Source organism: Chenopodium album, chromosome 5, assembly GCF_948465745.1.
Source record: "Chenopodium album chromosome 5, dcCheAlbu1.1, whole genome shotgun sequence".
NCBI classification, from domain to species: Eukaryota; Viridiplantae; Streptophyta; class Magnoliopsida; order Caryophyllales; family Amaranthaceae; genus Chenopodium; species Chenopodium album.
The window spans coordinates 418343-435190 of NC_137838.1; the positions used below are offsets into that span (position 1 = coordinate 418343).

General features: G+C 34.1%; 3 protein-coding genes across 3 annotated transcripts; all 3 read right to left on the reverse strand.

Annotated features, from left to right (window-relative positions):
• Nucleotides 1–653: 653 nt before the first annotated feature.
• On the reverse strand, nt 654–3168 carry LOC145629930 (putative ubiquitin-conjugating enzyme E2 38). Its single transcript, XM_081682168.1, has 2 exons — nt 2656–3168; nt 654–1733 (listed from the first exon to the last, which is right to left on the reverse strand). Exons 1-2 carry the CDS (start codon nt 3091–3093, stop codon nt 1146–1148), a joined length of 1026 nt encoding a protein of 341 aa, XP_081538294.1. The 5' UTR covers nt 3094–3168; the 3' UTR covers nt 654–1145.
• Nucleotides 3169–6340: 3172 nt separating this feature from the next.
• LOC145631389 (putative enoyl-CoA hydratase 1, peroxisomal) lies at nt 6341–10284 on the reverse strand. Its single transcript, XM_081683462.1, has 3 exons — nt 9813–10284; nt 7602–7884; nt 6341–6873 (listed from the first exon to the last, which is right to left on the reverse strand). Exons 1-3 carry the CDS (start codon nt 10223–10225, stop codon nt 6775–6777), a joined length of 795 nt encoding a protein of 264 aa, XP_081539588.1. The 5' UTR covers nt 10226–10284; the 3' UTR covers nt 6341–6774.
• A 4180-nt stretch (nt 10285–14464) lies between these two features.
• Nucleotides 14465–16193, reverse strand: LOC145629931 (1-aminocyclopropane-1-carboxylate oxidase homolog 1-like). The gene is made up of 3 exons (XM_081682169.1): nt 15585–16193; nt 15021–15342; nt 14465–14848 (listed from the first exon to the last, which is right to left on the reverse strand). The coding sequence occupies exons 1-3, from the start codon at nt 16103–16105 to the stop codon at nt 14597–14599; spliced, it is 1095 nt and encodes a 364-aa protein (XP_081538295.1). The 5' UTR covers nt 16106–16193; the 3' UTR covers nt 14465–14596.
• Between the last annotated feature and the right edge of the window lie 655 nt (nt 16194–16848).

Below are 16848 nucleotides of genomic sequence, written 5' to 3' on the forward strand. Positions count from 1 at the left end.
TTAGGGCGTGTTAGGCAAAATATAGTTGTGGTAGTAGCATTTAGCTGTGCAAGTAGTTGTTAGATGTCGGTAAGTTATTAACTTGCAAGTAGTTGTTAGATGTCAATAAGTTATTAACTTGCTAGTAGTTGTTAAATGTCGATAAGTTGTTAGCTGTGAAATAGATAATTGAAATATAAGTGTTCGATAAGTTGTTGTCGACTAGCTATTAACATATAAAAATTATTTATTTATTTATTTTACCAAAAAGTATTTAATAAAATTTCAACCGCTACTTTTAATTTTCAAAAGCTCTAATATAATTAGCTTTTGATTACCTTCAATGAAAATTACCCCAATCACTACTTTGTTAAACGCTCATTTATTTTTATTAAACTATTTTTGTATAATAATTATACATACCAAGTAGATTCAAATTGGATGACTTTAAATTAAAATTATACTAAATCATTGTGCTCATACATATCAATTTTTTTAACAATAATACGATTACTTGATTAGTACCTATTTGATGTGGTGAACAATTATCACATTTCCAAAATTTTAAGGCTCTTTTAAGTGAGTTTTTGTGATAGTAGGGGGGGAGGGAGGCGTTGGTCATACAAATCGTTGTGTAACCACAGCAAACAAAAGAATTCACACAAAGTTTTTGGCTACTACCCTGGCCTCAACACTTCACCAATTCACATTGCATTCTAGAGTAAATCGTGTAATTAAAATTGTAATCATCACAATGTGTTATTACACTTATTAGTAGACAATACATGCAACATACCCATAATAGCTATAAGCTGAAGAATCGATTCTTTGTTGTGATGAGATATCATTCATGAATCGCCCTCGAATCATGCAACAATTCTGATGATTTGATAAACGGCTCACTTCTCCAAACTTGAACGCAAACTAAGTTTTCAAACTTGCTTCTTCCTTTGTCTACCATCTTCTGGAATTCCACCATAACTTAACCAAGTCAATGTCTTTTAAATACCATCAATACTACTCATACTAGTAATATATACTAATCAAATCTTAATTCCTACTTTGAACAACTATGTATGTACCATCTCAGAAAAGTTCTACTACTTTCTTCTCTCTCTATAATCTGCACATAGCTAAAGGTCCTGTTCAAGCAGCCCGAAAACAGCTTAGACAGGAATCGTCTTTGATTTCTGACTCTTCTTCTTCAATATTGATCCCAGAGACATAATCTTCTTCAACTTCTGAACAACACTTTTCCCCATTCCACCTACTTTGTTCTTGGCAGCAGCAGCTTTCTCTTTCGCCTTCAGTTCTTTCTCTTTCGCCTTCTGTTCTTCCTCTTCCTTAAACTGTTGGACTAACTGGCCTACAGAAGCACCAGTTTTTGATAATGCCACCATCAACTCCCCATAAACCTGATTCACCGCCCCCTTAAACTTGACTGAAACTTCTGCTTTAGTTCCCTTCAGAACCCCATTGAATAACCCAACTCCTGCTAACCCTTTCCTGTATGCATCACAAGCATTCAGTATAAACTCGGCGCTATCCTTGAAGTGTTGAGTAACCAGTTGCTCAAAGTTCTTTGGAGGCCTTCGAAGCACACAAAGCATTGTCTTGCAGCTTAGAACAAACACTTCTTCGCTGTATGCCAAGGATTTCTTCTCCCCATAAGTTCGCCCTGCCCATCCTGCGTTACCTGGCTCGTTGAAGTATGGCCTTTCATTCAGGACTAATGCTTGGATTGACAAGAGTAGCTGCAAGAATTTCCCATTGATTTCAAGTCAATATGAGCATGTGTAATAAGTAGAACAGTAACAAAAAAAACCACAAAATATGAACATTGGCTTATTAATCGATAATGACCCCATGCTAAACTAGTTGGCCAGAAAACGGATCCACTCGAACCAAAATTAAGCCACATGACCACCACTAGAACATAACGTTAAACTGACAAAGCATCACTAAAACATGACCCAACTACGTCTATCAATAAAACATGACCCGAACCAAAACTAAATTGAACGATCATCTCTAAAACATGACTCGAACCAAAATCAAATTGTACGTCTATCACTAAAACATGACCTGAACCAAAACTAAATTGAATGATCATCTCTAAAACATGACTCAAACCAAAACTAAATTGAACGATCATCTCTAAAACATGACTTGAACCAAAACTAAATTGAACGATCATCTCTAAAACATGACCTGAACCAAAACTATATTGAACAAACATGACTATAACATGACCGGAACCAAAACTATATTGAACAAACATGACTATAACATGACCGGAACCAAACAACCATCACACATTCACGTCATTTCGAGGGCATCCACGAGAACTCACGCATAGACTAATCAAACAAGCCGATTTCCACATTGTATCGGTAATAAAACAATATTTCTTGTCGATTTTGGAGTAGGGTCAAGTCAAGAAAAATCACGAAAATTAAAATTTTAAAAATACTAATCAAACAACAGCTTATTTCTTATACTCATGATCAAAATTCAAACCGAAACATTTAAAAGACAATCTTTATCAAAATCCAATAATTTCTCTCAATCTTTATAATTAGAAATAACATAACAACTCTAATATCACACATTTGATTAAACTGATAAAATAAAAACAGAGTATTAAACTGATAATTCTGAAGAAAAAATTGAAACCTGAAGAATAGTAGATTTATTAGGATCCCATTTCTCACACTTTTTACCCAACCAAGTATTCAACAAACTAAGACAAACCCGGCCATTATTATACAAATTCGGGTTGATCCGAAACCCGAATGACTGATAATAAACCAAAGGTGGTTTCGCCGGATAATCCGCCGGAAAAGCAATATCAAAGAAGAACAACCCATCATGATACGGAGTTCCACGAGCACCGACAATTGCGGCCCGAAGAAGGTCCATCCGGGTTTCATAGGCCCGAACAAAAATGGTTTCGGGTAAGTCCTTCTTAAAAAGCTTCCATTCTTGCATTATCTTTTTCTGGGCGTTTGTTGGCATTGAGGGTGTTTTAGGGTGTTTTTCGGCGAAATGGTGGTCGGAAAGATCAGTTACGGCCTCGAATTGAGGGAATCTATCGTCGGAAAGTGACGTCATGGTTGGGGGTTTGGAGAGAGAGAGAAAGTGGAGTGGGAGTGTGTGTTTTTTAGGTTTGTTATTTTTGGAGTTGAAAATTGTTTTTAAGGAAGTAGTCAAAAGTGAGTATGATGATTTAATTAAAAGAAGATAGAAATTTAAATTGGGGTTGTAGAATTTTCGAAAGGGTTTTAATCTCTTCAAAAATTGAGAGATTTGCGGGAGATATTACTGGTGTTATGGTTTTAATCTTTAATACGGAGTAGTACATGTATTTTTAATCATTAATGTAATTCGATAATGTTTAACCATGATGATAAAATTATATGGAGTGCATTAATTGAGTGAAGCATAAATACGGTCCCTAAACTTTCGTATTTGTGCACTTTTAGTCCCTCAACTTTCAATTGTGCATTTTTGGTCCCTCAACCACCATATTTGGTGTTTCTGACATAAAAGTTGAGGGACCTTGCCTAATCAGCGTAAGTTTAGGGACCTTGTGTCAGCAATAATATTTTTTTTTAGATTTATTTATTTAATAAGAATCTTTATAAGTGAGGTGGCTAATGTGATGATGAAAAAAAGTTTAGGACTGAAATTAGCCACGTGGCCCAATTGAATCAGTATAACCAAAACTTAATCCTACTTTCATAATTAACCTTAATGTGATAATATATATATTTTTTTTGTCAGATTTAAATAATTTTTCCATGGCTTACAACTCCCTCATCTTCTTCAACAATGGCTCCCACCCATAAAAAAAAATTAGCCAAGCTCCGACAATGGCTCCCTCTTCTCTCACAATCACCACACCACCACCACTACTCGATCGATTCACATCCGTTCTCATCATAGTTGCCGCCTTCCACCTTGTCAATTCATCGCCGCCTCCTTTTCTTCTTTTTAAAGTTGCTGCCTCATTCCCTTTTCAAGGTTTTCGATTTGTAATTTGGATAGGGTTTGATGATTTTTTTTACCAATATGGGTGAGGTAGGTATTGGTGGTTGTGCGTTTATGATCTTTGCGATGGTAAGGTGTGCTTCAGACCTAAGTGATGGTAAGGTGGGGTTTCGATTCATTGGTGGTGATGAGTTTGGGATTTGGTACGCTGGTGGTGCTGGTTACTAGTGATGTGGGGTTTTGGTTTGTTAATGGTGGTTAGTGATATGGGGGTTTCGGTTCGTTGGTGGCCTGGTGGGTGGTGACGTGGGGTTTCAAGTGGTGGTGATGAGGTGGGATTTCAATCTTAAGGGTAGTGATGTGGGGTTTCAGATCTTGGTGGTGGTTAGACTGTGAGAGGGTGGTTACTAGGTGGGGTGTTGCTGGTGGTGCGAGTTGGTCGAGTGGGTTTTTGGTGGTTGTGGTGGAGTTTCACATCTAAATGGTGGTGAGAGAGTAGTGGTACAAGGAGGGTGCTGGTGGTGTTTAAAAGGTTACTAATTAAAGTTTTCTTTCTTATTTTAGTCCAACTAAGTAATAAATATTAATATCAATAGCTGAAAAAAAAAGAAAAAAAAAAATAAATAATAACTCATGGTCCCTAAACTTTTGCTGATTAGGATAAGTCTCTCAACTTTTTGGTCAGAAACACCAAGAGTGGTGGTTGAGGGACCAAAAGTGCTCAAATGAAAGTTGAGGGACTAAAAGTGCACAAATACAAAAGTTTAGGGACTGTATTTGTGCTTTACTCTGCATTAATTACGAATGTGTTTAGTACTGTATTGTACTCCGTATTTGAAATAATCATGTCACGTAAAACATCGAGAGTTTAGAAGGTACTAATATTAGGGCATGTTCTGACTGAACTGAACTGGACTTAAGGCCTATTCTCATACGTTTATTTTCAGTTCAGCTCCTAATTTCCTTCTCTTATAAAATATTCAGTTCAGTTCAGCTCTAATAAGGACCTGTTCTAATAGAATGAAATCAACTGAACTGAACTAAATATTTTATGAGAGAAGGAAATTAAGAACTAAACTGAGTTTATTGGAGCTAAACTGAACTAAAAATAAGCCGAAGAGGACAGACCTTAAAGATTGTTTGATACTCGTATTTATTGAGCTTAAATAATATTGTATGTTACTATAGTTTTAGTAGTACTACTCCGTATTATAGAGTACTTTATTTGTAAATTAAAAGGCCAAAGTTATAGACGAGAATAGAAGTGCGATATTAAAATAAAAAATAAATTTACTCACTATTTTAGTAACTTTTTTTACGGTGTATTTTAGGTAAGTCTATTTAATGATTATGTATACTGTATACACTTATGGTTGCATTGCACAAAAATACTCTAGGATTACATATAATAAAGTGATATTAGATAATATTTAAGCAAGTAGATACCTCATTACATTTTAGATCTCTAGTTCCTTTTAGAGTCTAGGTATATATAGTATTTTTCCTAAACAAAAAAGGTATATATAGTGGAGCATTTCTTTTTTACAAAGTTATTGCCCAAAAGCAACAACTTTGTTAATTTTAGGTTGCGTGTGTATCACAACTCATAACGCAATTTACAATACTTTTTTTTTTTTTTTTTTTTTGAGGAAATACAATAAGTTTATACAGTGCGTTGCTGTAAAAGTTTAGCTACTAAATTTACAATAACCTTGAATTTTCATAATTAATTTTTGTTACCTCATAAAACAAAAAAATAGGCGTAGAACTAGTGCGTAGTAGTGAAAGTTTAGCTACTAAATTAAAGAGTATTAATTGTTGATATTGATTTGAAAAGTTGATGGACGATGATTGGAATGTTTTCTGAGTAGGATTTGGTAGACGGTTTTAAAGTGGTGAATCCCTATTTAAAGAAAAAGGTTGAAAAACAGCCTAATTTGGGAAAAACTTATACAAAAAGAGTAGGTGATATATGCAGAAACTTTTGACCTAACTCTTAACTCACATTAGTAAAGTTAGTAGTGACCACGAAGCTTGCGTAAATTTGTTGCCTATTTTAGATTTTAATATTCATTTTATGATGAAGATGAATAAAATGAGTATACAAAATTAAAACATTTGGCTGATCCACCTCTGCACTTTTCTATTTTAATTTGAAGGAAAAGGAAATCTATTACAGGAAGCAATATACTTCTCCAATATCACAGAATCATATTCATGGATATTAACCCATAGTCACATTGTCATTTGTAAAGAATTACGGAGTAGTTGTCAAACTTTTTACGATATTACCTACTCCGTAGTACGGAGTAAGTTTTAAGTAAAAATGACAACCTTTTCGAACATCCTAAAATTGTATGGAGTAGAATTTAAAACAAAATAAAAGAAGACAGCTTTTTTAGATATCTTCATAAACTTATTGTAATACTACCTCCGTTTTATATTATTTGCAACGATTAGACAGTTTTCTTCTCTACTTTATGTCAAATCGTTACAAATAATATGAAACGGAGGTAATAAGATTATTAAACTATTACAATATTAATGTGAAAATGGTACAATATGTAGATTATTGATCTGAAACTTTAATGTCATACGCAGCAACTTTAGAGTCTCCAGTGATCACTGAACAAGATCGACATCAAGGTGAAAGGAAGTCTCGAGTGATCACTGAACAAGATCGACAACAAGGTGAAAGGAAGTCTCCAGTGATCACAGAACAGTATTTAGTATTTACAACATGGTGAAAGGCTGTCTCCAGTGATCACTGAACACATAAAACAAAGTGAAAGGATACCATTTTTACAGCTTGGACCGTCCTGCATTTCGCCCAGCTATGAAGTCCTGCATTTTCTTAAACTGCTCTTTTGTCATTCCATCATAATAACTATGAGCCCTTGCCTGTAAGATAGAAGCATAATCTACATGGTAAGTTTTAAGCAAATGACACATATCAGTTAGAAATGAACATGACAAACATTACAGATTCATCAGTTAAATATCTAAATTCCTGGAAAAAAATGAGATACAAACATACAATTACTACATTGTAAGTTTGTAACTGCAACTTCTTTCATTACTAGAATTATGAACAGTTCAAATGGTACAAATATAAAACTATACAAATACACAGTTCGAAATTGGGAAAATGTGCACATTCTCAAGTCCTCCAATTGATCAGATGATATCCAAACAATGAGCTCCAACTCACAATCAAATAGATTCTTTAGCTGTGATCTGAGGAGATAGCATACTTACCCAACAACTAGCCAAATGCAAAACGAGAAGCAACAAAAAAATCTCATACACTATAATTTATATGGGAAAAAGTTGGTAAGTAACTCCGAAAACAAGAGTAGAGTTCTTACAACCACTTGGCTCTTTTCAAACTTCAGCTAAAATGGGAAAGAAAATTGTAAGCTTTAACAAGAAATACCCTTTTGAAAGAAAGCATGCTAAATTTAATTATCATTACAACCTAGAACAATATAGCTTCATTGGGGATGTGAAAGTCATGCAATTACACTATTAATAAGCAAGGTTCTCATTAAATTCATAAACTAATTACCCAGAACTCACCAGAAAACATAATCAACAAAAAAGCCCATGAGCTCGAATAAGTTAAATACCTTTTCCAGTGCAAGTGCATCACCTAAGCTGAGCTTCAGACCATCATTAATGACTGATTTATACCGCAACACTAGGTCTTGGTTGTTCTTTGCAATTGAGGCTGCAATTTCCTGAGCTTTTTTCATCAGTTCACCGACTTCAACTACATAATTAACAAATCCCAATTTTTCAGCCTGCTCTGCAGTCAAAGGAGTGGCAGACAGTGACACTTCACGAGCTTTATTCGGTCCTATAATGCGAGAAAGCTTCTGTGAGAGTCCCCATGAAGGAAATATACCAAATCTGCAGTATTAGCACACATGAATAGATGGTGAATAAACTATGAACAAATTATTAAACAAAAATTATAAGCACTAGTAACTAAAGCTAAATAAAAGGACATGTTTCCAGTTGAGAGCATATAGTAGTTTTCTGCAACACACAAGCAACAAAAAAAAAATAATAATAAAAAAAAAAAAAGGCGACAAGACCTAAGATTATTATACTGACTTTTAGCCTCAACTTAATTATAATGGCCAAGGAGAGGGAGAAACAACAAAACAATAAAATTATGTGTTTGGCAAGGCATTCAAAGAGGAAGGGGAGGTGAGGAAAAGAACAGGCTTGCAGTATTATTATTTGAACTTTGAAGTCCTTCTAACATTGTTTGGAAGAGGTTTATTAAATTCTTTCCTCTCATTCCACGTCCAAACGAGGGAAAATAGGCCCCTTAGTTTCACTTTCTTCCAATTCCTAATCTGAATACTTTAACAACTCATAAAGCATGTGAGCTATGCAATTTTGGTTGATGAAATGATGGGATTATTTGATCTGCCAGATTCAAAGTAATCTGGAACTAATTTCCATAATTTTTTCCACATGTTTTCATACTCCCCTAACTTTATGATCACTAGACTAGCTGCATTTATTTTCCAAAATGAAATTAGAGAATGAATTCCACTTCAATTCCTCTTGTTGACTTTTCTCGTTTTGTTCTTGGCCTGATCCATAAGTCACATTCCAGTTTCCCCAGCTATCTCTTAATTTTACCCTTCTTTTGTTGATTCTGGACTAATCTGGATGCCTATCTGTGGTATGCCTGACTATAGTATATCGTTTATAGTTGCACCGAAATTTACAATGGTCTCCCTAGCTTTCTGCCTGTTTCTCAGTGTTCACTAAATATTGAGTGGGATTATTCCGACAAGGTGGCCTTTGAATAAACATTCATGCTTAATATAGTATTGATCAAACTCTCTAGGACAAGGCTAACACTGTGCTCCATCAGTTTGCTTAGGCACTACAATCTTATTGGCTACATTAATAGTAACAATTTGGACAGCATTTGCCTCACGAAACTAACCACATTCATTTCCTTATAAAAAAGTTCATATTGTCATGCAATTGCTAAGCCCGTGCAACAAGTGAGCTACAAGATTGTTAATCCCGTGTAGCAAGTTGAGCCACACGATTGTTAATCCCGTGTAGCAAGTTGAGCCACACGATTGTTATCGACTCTATAAGAGATATGTAGACAAGCAATTTCTGCATAAACTCTCCTAAACCGTGATTGAAACATCATTAAATTCTTAGCAAGTAGATTTTCCATATTACATGCCTAATAATTAAATTCACTAGGAAACTCACGCAAAATTGACGTGCCTGATTAGTGGATGAAATTACAGCAATCTTATATCTAGTTCTGTAACTCCTAATTTGCCCAACTTACACTGTAAGTTCCCCTCTGCTTCTACATATGTATCATTCCTAATTTCCTACTTCAATGACATTTGCAATTCCCTAGCAGCACATAAATTTACGTGCACCCAAGACTCTTTTTTTAGCTCTCAGAGAGCCCCAAGGCCCCCAAATCATTTGTTGGACAACTGCAAGTTCCATCACACAATTTGTTATACCTAGAGTTACATACACCCAACACTATCTCCGTTCATTCGGACAGCTCCCAATCACAATTCCTGGATATATTAATTCATTAAGATTTAAGATTATAACAGTCCAAATATCAGCAAATAAAACATTGACATAAACAAATTGATCAACAACAATCCCCATTTCCTAGCAATATACTTATCTATCAATATAATCAGAACCCGATATCAAATTACTCCCATAAACAAGAATCATGCTCCAAAATTCAATAAAATCTCAACAATTACATAAACCCAAATCATTAAACACCCCAAAAATTAAATAAAAATAAAAATTATTACCTAGCATGAGTATCAATAAACTTGGTGTTTTTAGCAGCAACAATGATATCACAAGCAAGAGCAATCTCAAAACCAGCAGTAACAGCAAACCCAGAAATAGCCCCAATTATAGGCTTCTTACAGCGCTCCATCTGAGCCACAGGATCACCCTCGACATCCTTAACATCACCTTTGAATACGTCTTCCGCAGCTGTCAGATCAACCCCAGAACAGAAGGCCCGACCCGAACCCGACAAGATGATGACTTTGACGAATTCATCAGCGTCGAGGGATTTGAATGCTTGAGCTAATGATCTCATCATGGATCTGGTCAACGAATTTAGGGATTTGGGTCGGTTTATTATTACTTGGGCTATACCAGTTGTGGGTTCTTGGGTTACCATTATCAGATTTTCTGATGTGGATTTCTCCATTGTTGCTGGTTTTGGATGAAGGTGGAACCAATTTTTTTTTTTTTTGGTAAATAGTACGGAGTATATAATGTCTTTGTTTTTATACTACTCGTTGTATTTGCTATGAGATCAACTATCGGTTGATCAAGGCGGTAGCATTGAGGGACGAGGACTCTAGCTAGGACGGTGATGTTGGAAAGTGTGCTAATAATTAAGGATTCAACTTGTTTCATAATTTAGAGATGGGCACGGGCCCGACACGATAGGCCCGGCCACCGGCACGGCCAATAAAACATAAATTAATAACATTATTTACATAAACCTGAATTGTTCAAAATAAAATATATATATATATTTAAAAATTTACGGGTTGGCCTGCGGCCCGGCCTGGCACGGCACGACCTGCACGTGGGTCGTGCCGTGCCGTGGGCTGGGGTGTGCCAAAATTTGGCACGGCACTGTTCGGCCCGTTGCGAAGCCGGCCCGGCACGAGCCCCGCCTATGAACGGCCAGGCACAACCCCCGATGGCACTGCACAGCACGATGCCCACCTTTATTTCATATACCTACTTAAATTGCTAAAGGAAAAAATATGTCAAGTCAAGTGATATCATTTAATATTAAATAAAAAAAAAGATTAATTGAAATATAATCTATTTATTAAAGTTACTAATTTCAAATCATAACTAAAAACTCAAGATATCGCCGATACCGATAACTAGTTTTCCATATAAAGTGAAAGGCAAACGTAATAACATTGTTTAACATCATGCATAAAGAGCTACATACTCAACAATTTTCTAAAATTTGTGCCACAACAAACCAATAACTTATTAAAATCAAAATACAAACTTAATGAAATAAGTTGGAAGCCTAATGACTCTCTTATTCACCCATAATATTCGATATTATAAACTTACACGTAAAATCCACGCTTAAAAAGCCATGGTAAAAACGTGTAATCCTACATTTATTTCTACTAGCTATCATTAAACATAACTACGTCCAACAAGTTAAATAATCCAATTGAACTTTGAAATTCAAAAAGGTTCACATAAAATGTATATAGTAAAATATATGCTCGATTCCTCTCTAAAGGACAGATGGACTACTTGCACGAACTTAAGTAAATGTAGATCAAAGCCTAAAATGTAAGAGGGGAGAGGTGCCATCAAGTCCTTTTTCCAAGAAGTAGGTATCATACTCTTTCGCCGTAATCTCACGATACTTTGGAGGATTTTCTTCTGATAATAACTAGCCTTTTAACCCGTTCGATGCACTGATTGTTACTAAGGTTATTTTCTTGAAAAGTGTCGGTGTTGTGGAATTTAGTTAGGTATATATACATAGATATTGTATACGTAGGGCATGAAATGATACATTGGTAAGGTATATTTAAGTTTAGGAGATGAAAAGACTATTTTATTGTTAATGTAATTAACACTAATTAGTTTAACTTTAATTTATTATATTGAACATGAAACACTCAATTTTCTTACTTAAATTTGTAAGTTTTAGAATTCATAAATATTAAAGACTCAAACATTATTTATATATTTTGTTTTTATATTAAAATGAAAATTTAAAAAGAAAGGATTAAGGGCATGTTCTCATTGACTGAACTCAGCTGAACTGAACTGAACTGAATTGAGCTGAGCTGAACTGAACTGAGCTGAACTGAACAGAACACTGAACTGAACTGAAATGAATATTTTATAAGAGAAGGAAATTAGGAGCTGAGTTGAACTGAAATGAACTGAACTGAGCTGAGCTGAACTGAACTGAATTGAACTGAGCTGAACTGAATTGAACTGAACTGAATTTCAACGTAAGATAACAGACCCTAAGTTAGGTGACGCATATGAGTGATTATGGTGACATGTGGCTTAGTATATAAAGTTAGGTGACATGTGGCTTAGTATAGATTTGTAATTTGTGTTTTTAAATACTAAGTATAGATTCTTTGATGGGCTCAAACCTTGTAGAAGTCTCTTGATATAATGTGGTGAAAAAGGATGCCACTAATATTCTTGGTACATTGTAGTTAGCTAGTACTTTGTGTTCCACACTTTTGAATGTGTCGTTTGATACCAACTGAAATTAAAAACTATGCATTAAGCTCGTAACTCAATTGATTGCTATCGTAAACTATGCATTTAACTTATTTTCCTGTAAGTGATCTCCTATATTAATGACTAAAGCTCCGGGAGTAGGAGGAACATCAACCCAATGGTGTTGAATATGAATAGAGTAATGCAAATTACAAATCTATAGTAATATATAAAGTGAAAGGGGGTTTTGGGTGATAAATTTTTCTTTCCCAAAATACCCCTCTCATCTTTTATTTTCTTAAAAAAAAAAAAATACCTTCATTTTTTTTTTGAAAATAAAAAAAAAAAAAAAAAAAAAAACTACCTTCATTTTTTTTGAAAAATAAAAAAAATAAACTACCATTCTTTATTAAAAGTTAAAAGCTAACTATTTTTTTATTTTTTTAACTTTTTTTTAAAGGAAGTCATATCCATGATTTCATCAATTTATAAAGTCACTAATATATTTAGAACTAGATGAAGCCCGTGCGAATGTGCGATGCACGGTTTGTTTGTTTGTTTTTTTTTTTTAATTTTTTTTTTATTTTTGTATTTATGAGCTAAAATTTGTTAAATATTTAGATAAAATTTCTAATATTAAAAGATAATATTTAATATTTAATTAATTTAAATTAAAAAATCTCATTCGTCAATTTTGCTTACATGACATTTGAATTATTTAATTCTAAAATAAATTAATAATTTCTTATTTAATTGGCTACTATTAAGATTTATAATCCTACATGGCGCTGAGAAAATTAGATCCTACATGGCTCTCTAAAAACTCGGGAAAAAACTCCCCTTTAAATATATATATTAGATTTGGAAGATAATATTTCGGAAATAAAAATAAAAATCAAGTCATATAGCTTTCTTATCTTGCACACGCAATTTTGCGTGTGTCTCCTACCTTGTATTGATAAAACAAACACAAATTATAGAAATTAGAGGCTGCCACGTGGCATATTAGTCATCAATGATTAAGGGCATTTGGGGAGTATTTGGTGTATTTGAAAGTTTTGATGGGTATTTGGTAAATAAAAAAATTACTCAAGGACATTTCATAAAATTTCCGTTGATTATATTGGAGAAAATGGAAACATAATAATTATCCATCCTCACAAACAAGGGAGGGATGCAAGAAAACACTATATCAGAATAATGCTTAATTGATATTCTTAAATTCATTTCAAATACAAAGCAAAACCCACATTATATAACTATAATTAAATTCTTCACATTAAAGATAACACTCACATCATTATCTACATCAAACACACAAGTGTTTAGTTAATATTAAGTTCGCATTAAAAACATTTTCTAATTTGTACATTACATTGAATTGATTACCCAAAAAAGATAATATAAAAATTATTTTTGGCGATAAATAAATATATAATTAATTATATTTTTACGTAATTTGTTAATTAACCATATAGTTTTACGTAATTTTTCATGGTTCATCAGTGTTTTACGGGATGGTTAGAAATTTGTTTGTAAAACCTTGATAGTAAGTGCTCTAAAAACATAATAAATTCTTGTTTTTAATTATAGGTCAATGCTGGTTGGCTTCGTTTTTGTACAATATACGGGCCTACGGGAAGTTGATTGGAAAAGAGTTTGTGCCAAACTATGATGAGTTGGTAGGATGTGATTACCACGTAACATAGAAATACATGGGGAGATCCCGCATTCGCAATGCAATATTGCATGCGTAACGGGGTCTTCTAACCTCGTGATAAAAAGGATGCATTTGAATCTTTTGGAGACCTTGCTCCACTGTTAGGGTATTTGTGAATTTACCCATTACGGGAGGAATTCCTCGTGCGAGGAATCGCTCAATAACCTGTAATGGCGGCAATAGAATGTGATCGAGGGTTGACCAACTATCAAAGAGTATGTTTAATTACTTTTTATTTATTTATATCATTAATTAGGTGTAATTAAGGACATAATAATAATTTCATTTCAATTAATTAGGGCATTTATCAGCCATCATCACCATGGTTTCGAGGAGGCACCCACTTGGTGAATGCTATTGGCTATGATAGGTCTACGTTTGTCCAACAACAAGCTAATATGGAGGTATACGTTTGCACAACCAAACTCCTAGGTGTCCTATGAGTCCAAGCTAACTAAGCTGGTACACTATCCACTAAACATAACTACGTCCAACAAGTTAAATAAATTAATTGAACTTTGAAATTAAAAAAGGTTCACTAAAATATATGTAGTGAAATCTATGCTCAATCCCTCTCTAAAGGACAGAGGGACTACTTGCACGAACTTAAATTAATGTAGATCAAAGTCTGAAATGTAAGAGGGGAGAGGTGCCATCAAGTCCTTTTTCCAAGAAGTAGGTATTATACTCTTTCGCCGTAATCTCACGATACTTTGGAGGATTTTCTTCTGATAATAGTTCTTTGATGGGCCCAAACTTTGTAGAAGTCTCTTGATAAAATGTGGTGAAAAAGGAAGCCACCGATACTCTTGGTCCTTTGTAGTTAGCAAGTACTCTGTGTTCCACACTTTTGAATTTATCGTTTGATACCAACTGAAAATAAAAGCTATACATTAAATTCGTAACTCAATTGATTGTTATCTCAAAATACTACCTCCGTTACATATTATTTACAACGATTTAACATAAAGTAGAGAGGAAAAATGTCTAACTGCTACAAATAATGTGTAACGGAGGTAGTATGCATTATTTGAAACTTGTTTACCTGTAAGTGATCTCCTATATTAATGACTAAAGCTCCGGGAGTAGGAGGAACATCAACCCAATGGTCATGATGAAGAACTTGGAGACCACCAATTTGATCTTGTAACAAAATAGTTAAGAAGACACTATCAGCATGTTTTGCAGTACCCATTGTTAATTCGGGTTGTGGACATGCCGGATAATATTGACCCACAACGTTTAGGCCTTCGGTACAACCAATGTCACATAAATTGGTTTGTTGCAGCCCAAGTGACTCTGATAATAGCCCAAACAGCACCTTTCCAAGTTTCATCACTTGACTTGAATACTTTGGTACTATCTCCCTGCATTTTCATTTAATTTATGATGATATATGACGTTATAATTAAAATGTCTATAATTATAATTTTTTTATTGTGCCTTTATTCTAAAAGTCATGAAAAAACTCAAGGACTATAATAATACAATATTTCGATAATAAATGATATTTTTACGTTGTATACCTTACCATTTCCGTAAAAGATGAAACAATGTAATAACTAATTATGAATACAATAAGGCGAAGGAGATATGAGAAGAGACAAACCTGCAAGGGGGAGGGAATTCATCGGGGTGAGGAGGATTAGGAACCATTGTACAAGCAATAGTGTCTCTCCAATTAGTTGCAGGCCCGGTGTAAAGATCAGTATTGCTATGATAAGCAACCTTGTTATTGGCATAATCTCTTGAATAATAACCCTTCTTAACCTCATCATCTAGCTCAAAAAACCCTTTTACACCTTTCAATGTATCCTCCATAACTTCATCAGAAATCCCATGATTTATAACTTGAAAAAATCCCCATGTTTCCGAGGCTTCTCTAATCTTATTGACAACCTTATTCTTATGATCCAAATCATTTTCGCTCACGCAAAGATCAATGATTGGAAATTGAAACCTAGCATCATTAGAAGTGCTTGTTTTTTGAGGTAATAGTCGTTTAGAAATTGGGTGAATGAAGATGGAAGGAATGGTAGTGACACCAGCATCAACAATTCCTTTAACTCCTAATTTAGTTTCATCAAATGCTCTTAATTGTGCTTCTCGGTCACCCATATTAGTAAACATCTTATTTAGTTTTATTGGTTGGCTAATAAGGGTAATACACTTAGAATGTAAAGGTTTGGTTGGCTAAGGATTAATACACTTGGAACATCTAATTTATATACTTGTATATGGTTGCAAAGGTTGCTATTAAGTGACAAAAATAAAGTGTTGCCGCTTTTTCGGTTTTTCCACTACGTTTATTTTCTTTTCTTGGACTCCAAGGATGAGTATATCTAACAATAAACAGTAAGAAATGAAGAAGACCATATGTGATTATTCTAACAATAAAGTGTTGCTTTTTCGGTTTTTCCACTATGTTTAGTTTTTAAACAATCACTTTTACCCTAACACTTGAAAAGCCAGCACACCTAGGTTGAAAATAATTATATACACTTGAATGCATGCATGGTGTATTCACGGGTAATTTTTTTGCTCATTTGATGATTAAATGATCAATAATCATCAAAATGAACGGACAATATTCTTAGGTGTACTGTGTACTCGGGTGTATATATATATATATATATATATATATATGTAACAATTTATCTGAATTAGACTATCATAATTCACAAGGCCCGAGAGTGAGGGATAGTTCAAGTGGTTAGAGCCCCCCTCCCGATTTCAAGAGATCTTGGGATCGATTCTCATCACCCACCCGTGTGGCTAATCTCTAAGCACAAAAAAAAATAAAAAATAAAAATTCACAAGGACCGATTAAGCACAATACAAAAATGAATTAATTAGGAGCTGCAAGAATTTTA

Coding starts and splice junctions, on each gene's coding strand:
- LOC145629931 (XM_081682169.1), bottom strand. CDS start 16,105: ATGTTTACTAATATGGGTGACCGAGAAGCACAATTAAGAGCATTTGAT. Junction 15,343..15,584: donor GAATTCCCTCCCCCTTGCAG/GTTTGTCTCTTC, acceptor ATGAAAATGCAG/GGAGATAGTACCAAAGTATT. Junction 14,849..15,020: donor ATATAGGAGATCACTTACAG/GTAAACAAGTTT, acceptor TTTTATTTTCAG/TTGGTATCAAACGATAAATT.
- LOC145631389 (XM_081683462.1), bottom strand. CDS start 10,225: ATGGAGAAATCCACATCAGAAAATCTGATAATGGTAACCCAAGAACCC. Junction 7,885..9,812: donor TTTATTGATACTCATGCTAG/GTAATAATTTTT, acceptor CTAATACTGCAG/ATTTGGTATATTTCCTTCAT. Junction 6,874..7,601: donor ATGCACTTGCACTGGAAAAG/GTATTTAACTTA, acceptor TCTATCTTACAG/GCAAGGGCTCATAGTTATTA.
- LOC145629930 (XM_081682168.1), bottom strand. CDS start 3,093: ATGACGTCACTTTCCGACGATAGATTCCCTCAATTCGAGGCCGTAACT. Junction 1,734..2,655: donor ATAAATCTACTATTCTTCAG/GTTTCAATTTTT, acceptor AAATTCTTGCAG/CTACTCTTGTCAATCCAAGC.